This window comes from Mesoplodon bidens, assembly GCF_964165515.1.
Source record: "Mesoplodon bidens genome assembly, chromosome: 4".
In the NCBI taxonomy this organism is placed as follows: Eukaryota; Metazoa; Chordata; class Mammalia; order Artiodactyla; family Ziphiidae; genus Mesoplodon; species Mesoplodon bidens.
Window position 1 is genome coordinate 70,345,728 of NC_138160.1, and position 13,876 is coordinate 70,359,603.

Below are 13,876 nucleotides of genomic sequence, written 5' to 3' on the forward strand. Positions count from 1 at the left end.
CTCACATACCTGACACCTGAGCCAACCCCCTACTTTTTTTTCGTGCATTCTTGAGTACTCTTCAGGAGGCCTCTCCAGCAGAGTAGTCAAACTTCTTACATGAAGCTCAGGGTTGCAAGGGCAAATGTTCCAAAAGACAGAAAAGGAAGCTGCCAATATCATAAGGCCTGGGCAGGATACTGGCACAGCATTACTTATGGCAAATTCTCTTGGTCAAAATAGTCACACAGAGTCCATCCAGATTCATGGAGAAAAGGCATAGACCCTATGTATCTCTTGATGAAAAGAATTTGCCACTGTCTTTAATTGGTCACAGAGTCCATGAGGAGGCAGACAATTTCAAAGCCATACACTAGAATCTCTCCTAGAGTTCCCTTTGGAGTTAGCTGAAAGCCAGATACACAGATGAGCATCAATTAATGTGAATTAGAAGTAACAATAAACCAAATATACAGGAGATATTACTTACATTAGACTGAAAAAGAGAATTCAGAAAACATTAACTATTAACTGTGAAAACATTTCCCAATTATAGTTAAATCATAATCCTTTAATACATAAAGACATTGATGGGGACTTTTTAAAAAACTGAATATCATACATCCTCTATCAATTAGGAGGAGAATACCAATTATGCATTACATGCATCTCTACTCAATTACAAGTTACTTGTAGAAATGAAACTTCTTCACTTTTGTTCATGTTTTTTGTCGAGGTGAAACATGGCTTTTCTCTTTCAAAAGCTAAAGAAAGATTAAAGCATACACTTTATAACCAGTTTTCAAAGCAAGACTTAAATCCTACTCGACTTTATTTACTACTGCTGTATAAATGAGTCATCTGAAGCAAGGTACACTCTGCCACAGATGAAAACTTAGGTTAGCAGGGCCTTTCACAATCTAACCTAATACTTTCCCAGCCTCATTTATGACCAGTTTCTTCCAATACCCACTAGTCAAAGACTACCAGGAATACATCTGTAAATGAAGAAGCTGGGTTTATTACTCATTGCAGTAAGGGAGACCGAATACCCAGAGAAACCCTGCGGATCTCAGTAAGATGTTAGGACTCAACAGGCTTTGGGCTTCTTTCCGGTGACTTTTGCTCTCTTACTAAATTCTACGTAGGAGGAAGGAAGACTAGCCTACGGTTAAGGTTGTAATTGATAAAGAAGCAGAAGTCATCGTATTGACTGGGTATGGTGATGTTTGGTCATTTTTGTGACTTGAACAATGTTCATGTTTTGTCTATGTTCATATATAATAAAGTGATCTTATTTCCTTGAGCCATCACTGACAAGAGAAACTTTGATGTGCATGTCCTCTTAAATTGTTTAGGTTCAGCAGGAGAACACCAATTCCTGGTCCAGGCTGGCTCCGGATCAGAGGCTGCTTTCTCTTCCACATTTCCAACATACCATACTCATAATGGCCTTGAGTTTTCTCTTCCTATTTCTGTTCTACTTAGTTCTCTACATCTCCAGGAATCCTTCCCTTCGCACTTCAACTCAGTTTTCTCTCTGAAATCCTTTGTACTGCATATTATTTGGTTATTCGTGTTTACGCTTCGTTTCCTTCCGGTGAGATAAGAGCATATACATCTCTCGCAGCGCTGGCAGAGTAGTACTGCAAATCACAGACACTTAGCATATAGTCACAAAAAAAGAAAAGGGAGAGGTTTATTTTCCTTTTCCATAAACTAGAACACACATGGTGAAACTGCTTCGCTAACTTCAGAAAAATCGTCCTAGAAACAGGCCCCAAGAACCCGGACAAGAACTCAACAAGAACTCACGTCTGGAAGAAACACTGCTGGTAAGTATGGTCTGATCCTACCGGAACCTGGGCGAGACTACATTTCCCACAATCTTTCAGGGCCGACAAGGCACCACGATGTTCTGAACTACAATTCCCACAATCCTCGGGGGCTGGCGCTTTGTCGCATGTTCCGAGGGCTCTGCCCCATTTCCCATCTTCCCTTTCGATCCTTGCCCACAAGGGAACAAGGTCGTGAGGCAAGGAGGCTGCAGCCATTTCTTCCGCCTTCAGTTTCTGCGCCTTTCGCAGGGCTTCCAACAGCGCTATGTTGGGACAAAGCATCCGGAGGTTCACAACCTCTGTGGTCCGTAGGAGCCACTATGAGGAGGGCCCGGGGAAGGTTAGTATGGAAGGGGCCTGGCTCCGTTGGGTAGGGGGCACTTGGCTGCGACTGGCTGAACTCCAAGGCCGCCTATGGGCCGTGGAGAGAGAGATGGGAAGCCTGGGTTTTGATATGGGACGTCGACTAGCATTCCAGTTCCTCCAGGGACCAGGGAGAAAGTTCAGGACCCTGGCTGCGCGCCGTAGTCGCGAAAAGGAATGAGTAGGTAAAGCCAGAGGCCTTACCTCACACTAGTGCTCCCCCATTTCCCCCTCGCGCCCCACCCCGCCCTTCAAGATATGGAGGGCCCTGAAGCGCCTGGCTGCAGGTATTGCGGCTTAAAGTCCAGCTAGAGGTCACCGGACTCGAAGTGAAAGTCATTGAAACGTTGAGGATATGAGGGCCTGTGGTGTGGGGCTAGTCTCCAACTAGTTGACGAAATTAGGGGTATTAACCGCACTCATTGAAGTTGGTTTTAGCCTCAAGTATAAATAGTTTAAATCGGGTAGTTAACAGTAACACCCTCCGAGGGTTACCTGAAGCCTAGTATTAATGGACCGAGAAAGGGTCTAGAGGGGTAGAGTTGATGAGTAAAACCAGGTATTTTTTTACCTTCTAGTGTTGTGTGATGGAGGTCATAGGATTTGAAAGATAGTGTTTAAAAAAGTGTTATGGTATATGGCATATATATAACGTGATTATGGAAAAATTAGCGTTTCCTGTATACTTATTTTTGATTTATAAAATCAGATGATTTGAAGTTCAGTTTCTTTTCTCTTTTTTTCCTCTTTTTTTTTTTTCCAACAGAATATACCATTTTCAGTGGAAAACAAGTGGCGGTTACTAGCTCTGATGACTTTGTACTTTGGGTCTGGATTTGCTGCACCTTTCTATATAGTAAGACACCAACTGCTTAAAAAATAATCCATGAGACAGGTAAATAATTAATGTATTTCTAATCTTCACAGAGGTTTCCCCTTTTTTCCTTTCTTCCCTTACCACGCCCCCCAAAATCACAAATACACTATTATGTGTTGTTGTAATTCTTGAAGTTAAGTGTGGGTGTGGCATTGAGGGAGACAGGTTAAACCTATAAACAAATGTATCTTTGCCTGAAAACCAGTGTTTATTGAGTGCAGCGCTTTGTCAGACACACTTTACATTAATAGGCTCAGGTTGGCTACCAGGCAAGACTGAGGTGGATGATATTAACCTGATCTGAGACCAAAAAAAAAAATGTTAACTTGCCCAGTATTCCATAGCTAGTGATGGTGGACCAGAATTTTTACCCAGGCAGTCTCGTTCCAGAGCTCAGGTACTTGACCAGGTAAAGTTCTAGTAAACTGATTAATGCTGATCTGTCTTGAGGGCAGTATATATTAGTGTATACCTGAAGGAATCTTGTGTGCAGCAAGATTAGCAGATTCCCCGAGTGAGAAGAAAGGACTTATTTAGTTAAATTATAATCAGAATTTTCAGCAAAAGTAACACTAAAGGAAGCTCTGTGGGATGATTGGAATAAATTCCAAAATATACTTTGGAAAAGAAAGACTTCTCTACTTGTCTTAGTTTAGAAGGGAAATGATTTATCCAAGCCATTACTTGGGAAGACTCTGGTGCATATGATGAAGAAAATCAGTATGAATAAAGTCATGATACTGTAAACGCTTTCTGATGTACCAATCATAAATTGAAGGACAGACAATATATTAATGAAACTACATATTTCTGTTAAATGAATGGGTTCTTTAATATCATTAATTTTTTATGTTTTATTCACAGATATGAAGAGGAGCATTTTAAGATGTGCAGTCTCTTTGAAAAAAGGATCAAACTCTTGAACTCAGCATCCTAGATATGTTTGTAAATAAACTTACAGCATAAATCCTTAATGCCTCTTCTCTGAAATATGGAACATGATAATTGAGCATGTGCTTGTTTTTTTTTACATGCTCCAGTTTACCTCATTCACCAGCCTAATACTGTTTGAATTAAGAGTCTCTTCCATAGCTTTCAACAGTGGAGACTTTGCTTTCTCCAACCAAACTATTCATAAGGGCCACTCACAGGTATGCTGGAAAGGGGGCAGGACTCTGCAGACATGGACAGTACAAATTTACTGGTCCATCCAGAAGATGAGGTTGCTTGGCTGTTGAACTTGTCATTACATGACATATTGAGATGGAAGAGAACATATATAGATTCACACTGTTACCTTGGATGAATAGATTGTGTTAGATTAGGATTGGTTTTTTTTTTTAGCTGCATTGGGTTTTTGTTGCTGCACTCTGGCTTTCTCCAGTTGCAGTGAGTGGGGCCTACTTCTTGTTGCAGCACGCGGGCTTTTCATTGCAGTGGCTTCTCGTTGCAGAGCATGGGCTCTAGGTGCGTGGGCTCAGTAGTTGTGGCTCGCAGGCTCTATAGCACAGGCTCAGTAGTTGTGGCACACGGGCTTAGTTGCTCCATGGCATGTGGGATCTTCCCAGACCAGGGCTCGAACCCGTGTCCCGTTCATTCGCAAGCAACTTCTTTACTGCACCACCGGGGGAGTCCTTGTGCTTACTTTTTATTTGGGTAATACTGCATTATTAGTTTCTTAATTAAATACGTGATTCAGCTTGTTTTTTGGTTTTAAATTCTGAATTTTAATTTTTATTCCTGGGTCAGGAATTTGTCGGTAATTCATTATAAAAGAAATGCAAACTTTGTCCTGTAATTTTTTTTTTTAATTTAAAGGCAGAAAAAAGATACACTTTTAGTCTTTTTTTACTTTGAGGGAGTAAATTCATTTTTCTCCATGAGTGATAATTAGTTGATCATTAGGAAAACCAGTAGTGTTAGCAGATTTAAGTTCAAGAGCTTCCTTTTTTTCCCTCTAGACCTGTACCCTAAAACTGAAATTTTTGCCATGATAAATGTGCTACTGACCAATGTTAGTCTTGTTTAGACTGAATGAAAGAACTATTTGAGGGACTTCCCTAGTGGCGCAGTGGTTAAGAATCCGCCTGCCAATGCAGGGGACATGGGTTAGAGCCCTGGTCCAGGAAGATCCCACATGCCGTGGACCAACTAAGCCATTGTGCCACAACTACTGAAACCTACATGCCTAGAGCCCGTGCTCCGCAGCAAGAGAAGCCACCGCAACGAGAAGCCCACGCACCGCAACAAAGAGCCCCTGCTCACCGCAACTAGAGAAAGCCTGCGTGCGGCAACAAAGACCCAATGCAGCCATAAATAAATTAATAATTTAAAAACAAAAAACTGGAATGGAATGTAATAGCATGTGAGACAATATAGGAGATATTCCCATTTTATTCTGGAGCTTGACTAGTAGAAATGGGTTACGAGATGGCTCTGATTAGCTGTATCAGTGAATCAAAATTATGAATAATGAAATGCTGCTTACCACTTAAAATATAATGACTTAGTTCCAAGGGCTTTATATTAGGGCAGGGGGAAAGTAATTAGCTACTGAATATTTTAATCCCAGTTTGGTCACTAGAATACCTATCTTTAGGCTCTTCAGTAACTGCCTGGCAATTACTTAAATATGGATGCAATTTAGTCTAAATGACTTTGTCCAACTATTCTATGTATTTGTGTGTTTTTTGATTATCCATTGATGAGTCAGATGTTCTGTGCTTGGAGACTTTTTCTATATAACATTAATGATTTCTGCTTTTCGGAACAGTAGAAGCAAGAGTAAGAGTTTAGGGTTCATATAATGATTTTGAATTATTGGTTCAAATCTTTGCTAAATTACAAATTTAGCCTTCAGGGTTTTCTTGGAGGAAATGGGAATAGAGCCTTCTTCCTATTTTGAAATTCATTGAGCTATATAAAAACATTTTAAGTCCTGGAAAGTGCTAAATGAATAATTTTTTCCCCCTGATTTAAAATATATCAAGAGCCGAAAGTAACTTAGTATTTTACAGCAGGGTCTAGGTAGAAAATGTCATTTATTAAATTTCTTTCTGAATTGAGTTAAAGTATTTGAGTGGTGTACACGAATGAGAGAAAAACCTCCCTTTCCCGGGATAGGAATACGGTTTACCCCATCCGCATGAAAGGCCTTCAACAGGCTGGCTCTTAGTATGTAAGTATACTGAGTGATAGAGGCTAGACAACTTTTTAGTTTTCGTATTGGGGTTCTCCAGAAAAACAACCAACAGCATGTGTCTATAGAGAGATTTATTTTAAGGAATTGGTTCTTGAAATTGTGGGGGGTCTGTCAGGTCAACAATCTATGGGGTAAACTGAAGGTTGTAGACCCAGGGAAGAGTTGATATTCCAGTCGGAAGCCATCTGCTAACAGAATTCCCTCTTTCGGAGAAGTCTGTCTTTTTCCATTAATGCCTTCAACTAATTGGATGTGGCTCACCCACATTATGGAGAGTAGGTTTTACTGAAACTGTTTAAGTAGTAATCTTGGGAATTCCCTAACAGTCCAGTGGTTAGGACTTCGCAGTTTCACTGCCATGGCCCAGGTTCAACTCCTAGTTGGGGAACTAAGATCCTGCAAGCTGCAGTGTGGCCAAAAAAAGGTAATCTCATCCCAAAAAATATTTTAACAGAAATATCCAGAGTAATATTTGGCCAAATATCTGAACACCATGGCCCAGTCAACTTGATAATGTAAAATTAACCATCACAATTTCATATAAGCATGTGACTCCAGTTTAATTTGTTTTAAGTGTTGGCTTGAGTTTTTAAAACCATCACAGAATATTGATTTTTTTTCAATTTTATGTATATATTTTCCCCGCACTGGTTTTTAAAAGTTCAAGCCAACACCTAAAACCACAAGATTCCCTTAAAAATCCAGATTCTCTTATAAAAGTTTACACTGGGTGGACCCATACACACTTAGTGAAACTACACTAGGCCAAGTGTACCTTATGCAGAGGCTTCCCTGACTCCAGAATACCTGATTAGGGATTTTGGTTGGGGGCTGAAACCCAGGAATCATTTTAAGGAAACCAGAATTATCGTAATTAAGCTTTGGCCACCCTAATGGGAAAAATCAAAATGTCCTACATTTTGCCAGAGAAGCAGTACAAAAGGGGTTAAGAATATGGACTCAGGACTAAGATTTGACTGGATTCAAAGCCAGCCTTGACCATGTTTCAGCTCAACTAGAGACTATCTCTGCCTCAGTTTCCTTGTGTATCAGGGTAACTATCTTAGGATATTGTGAAGATTAAAATAGAGTGCTTAACTCAAAAACAAGTGAGGTAGAGGAACTAAAATGGACATTGTATAAATTGTTCAAGTTAATCCCAAGGCCATTTAGCAGTTATAGATTGGTATTTTCAATTACTAAGTCTAGCTACAGTTCTAACTAGTTGTCCAGCAAATAACTTCAACCTTACCCATGTCCAAAAATGCCTGGAATCATGGTAGTCAATGCAAGCTGATCATGTAATAAGCTGTCACCATCAGTAAAATTAAAACTCTTTAACATGACAGTCATTTCTCTGGTTTCAGCCTCACCCTGGCCACAGCTCCAGTTTTGTGAACTGCCTCCACATATTAACTTAGCTCAGGTGCCACCTTTTTCTGTAGTTTTCCCTTGCCAATTCCTCCCAAACATAATATACTTAAGTCTCCAACACCCTGTAAACAGCTTTATAGTTAACCTTGGCAAGTACTGTAATCACTGATTTCCCTTCCTATCTCCCATACCAACTTGTAATTTTTCTGAGACCAGGGCAGCTTTTACTTATTCATTTATACTACATGTATAATTTAAGTGATCAGTGAACATTTATTGAATGAATTACTGAATTGAAACCAAGAATAGCAAAATTACCTAAAAGCAAACCCCAGACTTTGTAGTCTGTACACCAAAATGGTGTATGTGTCAGTGTTTTCTGAAGAAAAATGAATTTTTCCCAGGTAACTTTATTGAGTTCTCCAACCAAATAATAACAGTTGTTGCAGACTCAATGAGATTAAGATTTTCCGCCAAAGTGTAACTTAACTGTCACTGACCACACTGTTTAGTCCATCTGATGTTCTTTGTAGATTACCTTCCTGGAAAGAAAATGTGTATTGATTTACATTCTGACAGTAGCTGTTGGTCCTGTTTGAGACCAACATTTTGAGAAGTACTGGCTTAAAGGATTAGGGAATATGTTTTACATAACAAAGATAGAGCTCAGAGAATTTAAGGGCATTCTATCCAAACAGCCTATTGTCTGTAAACTATTTCTTTGTCATGAGATGGCTGCTACAGTTCCAGGCATCCCATACAGACTTGACAATATCCAGCAAGAAAAAAATCTGTTCAAGTTATTTTTAAGAATGAAGAAAGATTTCCTAGAAGCCCACTAGCAAACTCCTTCACCATTCATTGGACATAAGGGTTATAATATATCCATTTCTAAATACAACACTAGCAAGGGAAATGACAGTCACTGCAGTGATTTAATATTTTCTTCCAAGTCTTAATGTGAAAAAAGTGGAAACTGGAACAAACCAGCATTCTAATAGAAGAAACTGGCTATGGGGTGTGTAAAAGACAATGCCTGCTGCAACTATTCTGTAAAGTATACTGAGAAGATGGACCCCAATGTCAAAATGTAATAAACCTTTATTTTAGTGTAGCACATAAATAAAGTCCATAGCATAGGTCTTTAGAGTATAATTTAAGATTAAGCTGATTTTAGAAAAGAGAAATAGTGTTAATTCTTTTTTTCTGTCTCTTCAATAGAAAATAATTTCTCTGTAGTAAATAATGAAAGCTTTTACATGATTTATACTCTGTCTCATCAAACAATTAAAAAAATTTCATCCATTACGAAATGATACTTTGTTCTCATAGCTGTTAAAATTTTGTAGACAGAAGGAACATAGCCATTTTCTTTGTATTACATTAATACAGGGAAGATATTTTTAGTATATAATTATAATTTACAGTTAATTTTGGAGAGACTTCTTGAACTCATATTTGAATATGGGTACAAGCTAACTGGGTCTTTCTCTAACCTGGTATAGTAGTCATTAGGGCTTTTCAAGAATATGCCAGTTCTATTTCTGTATGCATGGCAGGATTGAACTCTGTCTCCTTTGCTTTGACAAATGAAAATATGAGAAGAATGATGTGTTGACACTTCATGGAAGCTTTAGAAGACAGTGTACAATTCACCAAGTTCCCTTACTCCTGCTGCTGGGGTATAGCCTTCATTAGCCTGGGTTCCTGAGGGACTAGTAGTACAGCCCTTTGTCAAATGTATAGAATGAGCAAGAAACATTCTCATTGTTTTCAGCTCCTGGGGTTTGAGGGTTGTGACTGCAGCAAAACTTGGCCTACCCTCACTGAAATACTTGTGTACCCCATAAGACCTTGAAAAGGATTACTTCTATATATCTCTGAATCTTTAGTTGTAGAAATCTTTGTCAACTCGATCTTCTAAGGACTCATCAAAATTTAAAATGAATTGTATCTACAATTACAAAGATGGGTACCACACAAAAGCATGATTTGGTAGTAAGGAAAGATCTCTTTTCAGCACTTCCCATGTGTGTACGAAGGCCCAGATTGATGGAGGTAAATAGCTTTCTACTTTCAAAGTGGTTTTTTAGAGCTGCAGTTTTGAGTAGCTACCTACTGTGCATTTACACCTTGTCTCTCATTTTGATGGATCCCACTTACCCGATGGGCAGGTTTGTAAAAATTAGAAAAATGTGGGCCTTCTTCCAGGTGTGCACAGCATGCCAGAGGACGTTCGCTCCCTTGTCCAGTCACCTTCATTGTGTATTGTACGTTGGAAAACAGTATAACTCAATGTAGCATTCCTGTAGAAAGTCATCTCAAATTTAGGTTTTGCAGCTAAAATTCACCATCCCCTCCCAATTTTCAGAGATCTGACAAAAGGCAGATACTACAATAATTGATATTGAATAATTATTCAAGATTTTTTTTTTTTTTTTGCGGTACGTGGGCCTCTCACTGTTGTGGCCTCTCCCGTTGAGGAGCACAGGCTCTGGACGCGCAGTCTCAGCGGCCATGGCTCACGGGCCTAGCCACTCCGCGGCATGTGGGATCTTCCCGGACTGGGGCACGAACCCGTGTCCCCTGCATCGACAGGCGGACTCTCAACTACTGCACCACCAGGGAAGCCCTATTCAAGATTTTAATGGGCTCTATATCCTTTAGAATAAGGTTTGTCTTTTTTCTTTGCTGGATTCCAAAATTTACTACAATGCCAGGTAAATATTAGGCTTTCAACAGTTATATTTAGATAGATGGAGGTAGGATGACTATCAACTGAGTTTAATAGCATTTCCTAGTATATGAGAAGCCAGTCTAGGAAATTCTCTTTTGATGCCTAGTAACAGGAGATGGTCAGTTAAATATCTATATATTGATAAATTTATCAGACTTACACCTTTAATTTGTTCAAATTAATAATATCAGCAAATATTGAATAATATCTTCATCTTTATGTTCTGAAAACTTTGCTCAATGCAGTTGTATCTATAAACTATGTAGTGTGAAATCTCTTCATGCTCACTACCAAGATCAATCACACTTTCCTCAGACAGGGTATATAAGTTGAACCATATGGAACTACCAATACTACAGATGGCAATTTTTGATGGTTCAATGGTCATACTTTCCCTTCTCAGCTACTGAACCATGCATAGAGGTCCTTTTCTTCATATACGTACCTATTTAGGAAGCTGTGGATTTTCCCACCAGTAGAAATTGATTAAATAGCTTGTATACACTCTGTGTAGCAGAGTTGAAACTGTTTAACCTGGGTATCATTATTACCAATTAAACAAAAAGATAATTTAAAATTCTGGGGTTTGAGGGTTGCTGCCTTTTCCCTAATAGTCAAAGCTTTGGGGGACACTGCTATCAATTACAGTACCAACAATACTTTTTGATGCACATAATAGGATGAGTTGACAGCAAGATTCTGGCTTGCAGTGTTTACCAGTATGGAAATTAATATGAATTACCTGGGGGAAAAAATTGTTGGAATTTTAGAAAGGAAATTCTAGATATCTCCAAGTTATCACAGAAAAAAAGGGAACTTCCTGCTGTAGACAGTGTTTGTGTCCCCCTCAAAATTCGTATGTTGAAACCTGATTCCCAAAGTGACAGTATTTGCAGGTAAGGCATTTGGGATGTGATTAGATCATGATATTGTGGTCCTCATGAATGGAATTGGTGCTCTTAAAAAAGAGACGCCTGTAGGGCTTCCCTGGTGGCGCAGTGGTTGAGAGTCAGCCTGCCGATGCAGGGGACATGGGTTCGTGCCCCGGTCCGGGAAGATCCCACATGCCACGGAGTGGCTGGGCACGTGAGCCATGGCCACTGAGCCTGCGCGTCCAGAGCCTGTGCTCCTCAACGGGAGAGGCCACAACAGTGAGAGGCCCGCGTACCACAAAAAAAAAAAAAAAAAAAAAGAGACCCCTGTAAAAAATTAATAAAATCCAAAATTAAATAGAGTCGACCAGAAGGAGGAGCTCTCCCACCCTATGATAATAGCTGAGCCCAACTGGAAGAAGACCTTTTTCTTCCTCCTTCCTCCAGGCAAGGGTTCTTTGTTTACTATAGCCCTCCCAACTTCCTCTTCTCTCTATAAAAGCACTCTTCTTTCCTTGTCTTGTGGAGACTTGCACGTGGCTCACCATGGTTGCAGACCTTGAATTGCAATTCTTTGCTGATCCTGAATAAACCCATATTTGCTGGAGAAATATCTGACAGTCTATTTGTTTCAGGTCAGCACCCCTGAGAGTTCCCTAACCCCCTTCTGTCATTTGAGAACACAGCAAGAAGACATATCTATAAGCCAGGAAGCAGGCCCTCACCAGACACCAGATCTGCCAGCACCTTGATCTTGGACTTCCCAGCCTCCAAAACTGTGAGAAAGTTTTCGTTGCTTATAAGCCACACAATCTGTGATATTCTGTTACAGCAACTCAAACTAAGACACGTCCTAAGTCTAAATTTCCCCACATGCCCTCCAGAGAAATTTACTGATGAGTAGGAAATGCAAATTCACCCATAATCTATGCCTTTAATGTAACTGTGATACTGTGATTTATAATTTCTATTTATAAATATATATATGGTCATTCAAAGGACCAAAATATATTTGTCATGTATCTTTGGTCTTTGTCCACAGTTCCTGGCTCACATCTCCCAAAACCTTTGCAATTTCCTGAGCCATAAGAGCAATGGGAGCAGTTTTGTTATAAAATTTGCTCTCTTTTCCTCAGTTCCTGAAAATACCTCAGAGCCATGAAGGTCAAATCAGTGTCTTGTTATTCATAACAGCCCCTTTCCACCACAATTGGGTTTCTGTTAATGAATGTGACTTTTGGAAAACACCTAAGGATAATGACTAGTTGCCAGGGGCAACCAACCTTGAATAGGAGGTTGGAACTTTCAGTCCTACTCCCTGATTTCTGGGGAGGTGAGAGGGGGCTAGAGGGTGAGTCAATCACCAATGGTTGATGAGTTAATGAATCATGCCTGTGTAATGAATCCTCCATAAAAACCCCAAAAGGGGCATGGTTCAGAGAGCTTCCAGGCCGAGGAACTAGAACGCTTCCACGTGCCTCAATGCTGGGCTCCAAGATCCAGGAGGACAGAAGCTCCTTTGTTCTGGACTGAGCCCTAGGTACCTCTTCATCTGGCTGTTGATTGGTATCCTTTAATATCCTTTGTAATAAATCTGTAATCTAGCAATAAATGGGTTCCCTGAATTCTGTGAGCTGCTCTAGCAAATTAATCAAACCCAAGCAGGGGTTTGTGGGAACCTCTGATTTACAGCCAGTTGGTCAGAAGCACAGGTAACAGCCTGAGGTTGCTATTGGCACCTGAAGGGGAAGATGGTCTAATGGGACTGGGCCCTTTACCTGTGGAATCTGATGCTACCTCTGGGTAGATAATGTCAGAATTGAGTTGAATTCTCAGACACCCTGCTGGTGTTCGAGAAGTGTTTGTGTGGGGAAGCCTACACATACACACACACACACACACACACACACTGGAATTGAGTTCAGGAACCCAAAATACTAAGAGACAGATTTTAAGTTACCTGTAAGTAGAAAACTAAGCATTCAGACTAGCAAAATCACATATAGAGCCCATACCCAAGGGGAGACTTATGCAGAGATATGGGTAGGGTCAACAGGGTATGATTGAGGGTGGAGGTAGGGAGACAGGGGATATTGGGATACAGATAAAATCACTCTCAAAAACCAGTTGCAATCTGAGTGGGAAAATACTGAGAATCAGCTTGAGATCTTGCAGATTGGAGCACTGGCTACTGTGACAATGAAAGGAAGGGACTTGAAAATGAGCAGAGCCCAAGGCAGGAGTTTCAGAATGGCACCACTTCTAGTAAATGAAAGTGTCAAGGAGATGCACCCTTGGAGGCTGGCTGGTAAACGAAGAAAAGGAAGCATGAGGGCGAAATTGTTCCCTGTAAAAATGGAGTACAAACTCAGAACACCAAGCCCTCTCCCAACAAAACAAGTGCAAATTAAAAAAAAAAAAAAAAACAGTAAGGGCTTCCCTGGTGGCGCAGTAGTTGAGAGTCCGCCTGCCGATGCAGGGGACATGGGTTCGTGCCCCGGTCTGGGAAGATCCCACATGCTGTGGAGCAGCTGGGCCCGTGAGCCATGGCTGCTGAGCCTACGCATCCAGAGCCTGTTGCTCCGCAACGGGAGAGGCCACAACAGTGAGAGGCCCGCGTACCACAAAAAACAA

At 40.4% G+C, this 13,876-nt stretch overlaps 1 protein-coding gene across 1 annotated transcript; it reads left to right on the top strand.

The window, feature by feature from the left end:
- The first annotated feature begins 1,982 nt into the window (after positions 1-1,982).
- On the top strand, positions 1,983-4,031 carry COX7C (cytochrome c oxidase subunit 7C). Its single transcript, XM_081233229.1, has 3 exons — positions 1,983-2,157; positions 2,947-3,075; positions 3,922-4,031. The coding sequence occupies exons 1-2, from the start codon at positions 2,083-2,085 to the stop codon at positions 3,061-3,063; spliced, it is 192 nt and encodes a 63-aa protein (XP_081089355.1). The 5' UTR covers positions 1,983-2,082; the 3' UTR covers positions 3,064-3,075; positions 3,922-4,031.
- Positions 4,032-13,876: the final 9,845 nt, after the last annotated feature.

What these genes read in the sequence shown, in the direction of transcription:
- COX7C (XM_081233229.1), top strand. Translation starts at nt 2,083, where the DNA reads ATGTTGGGACAAAGCATCCGGAGGTTCACAACCTCTGTGGTCCGTAGG. An exon ending in ATGAGGAGGGCCCGGGGAAG is followed by an intron (nt 2,158 to 2,946) that starts GTTAGTATGGAA and finishes TTTTTCCAACAG; the next exon opens with AATATACCATTTTCAGTGGA.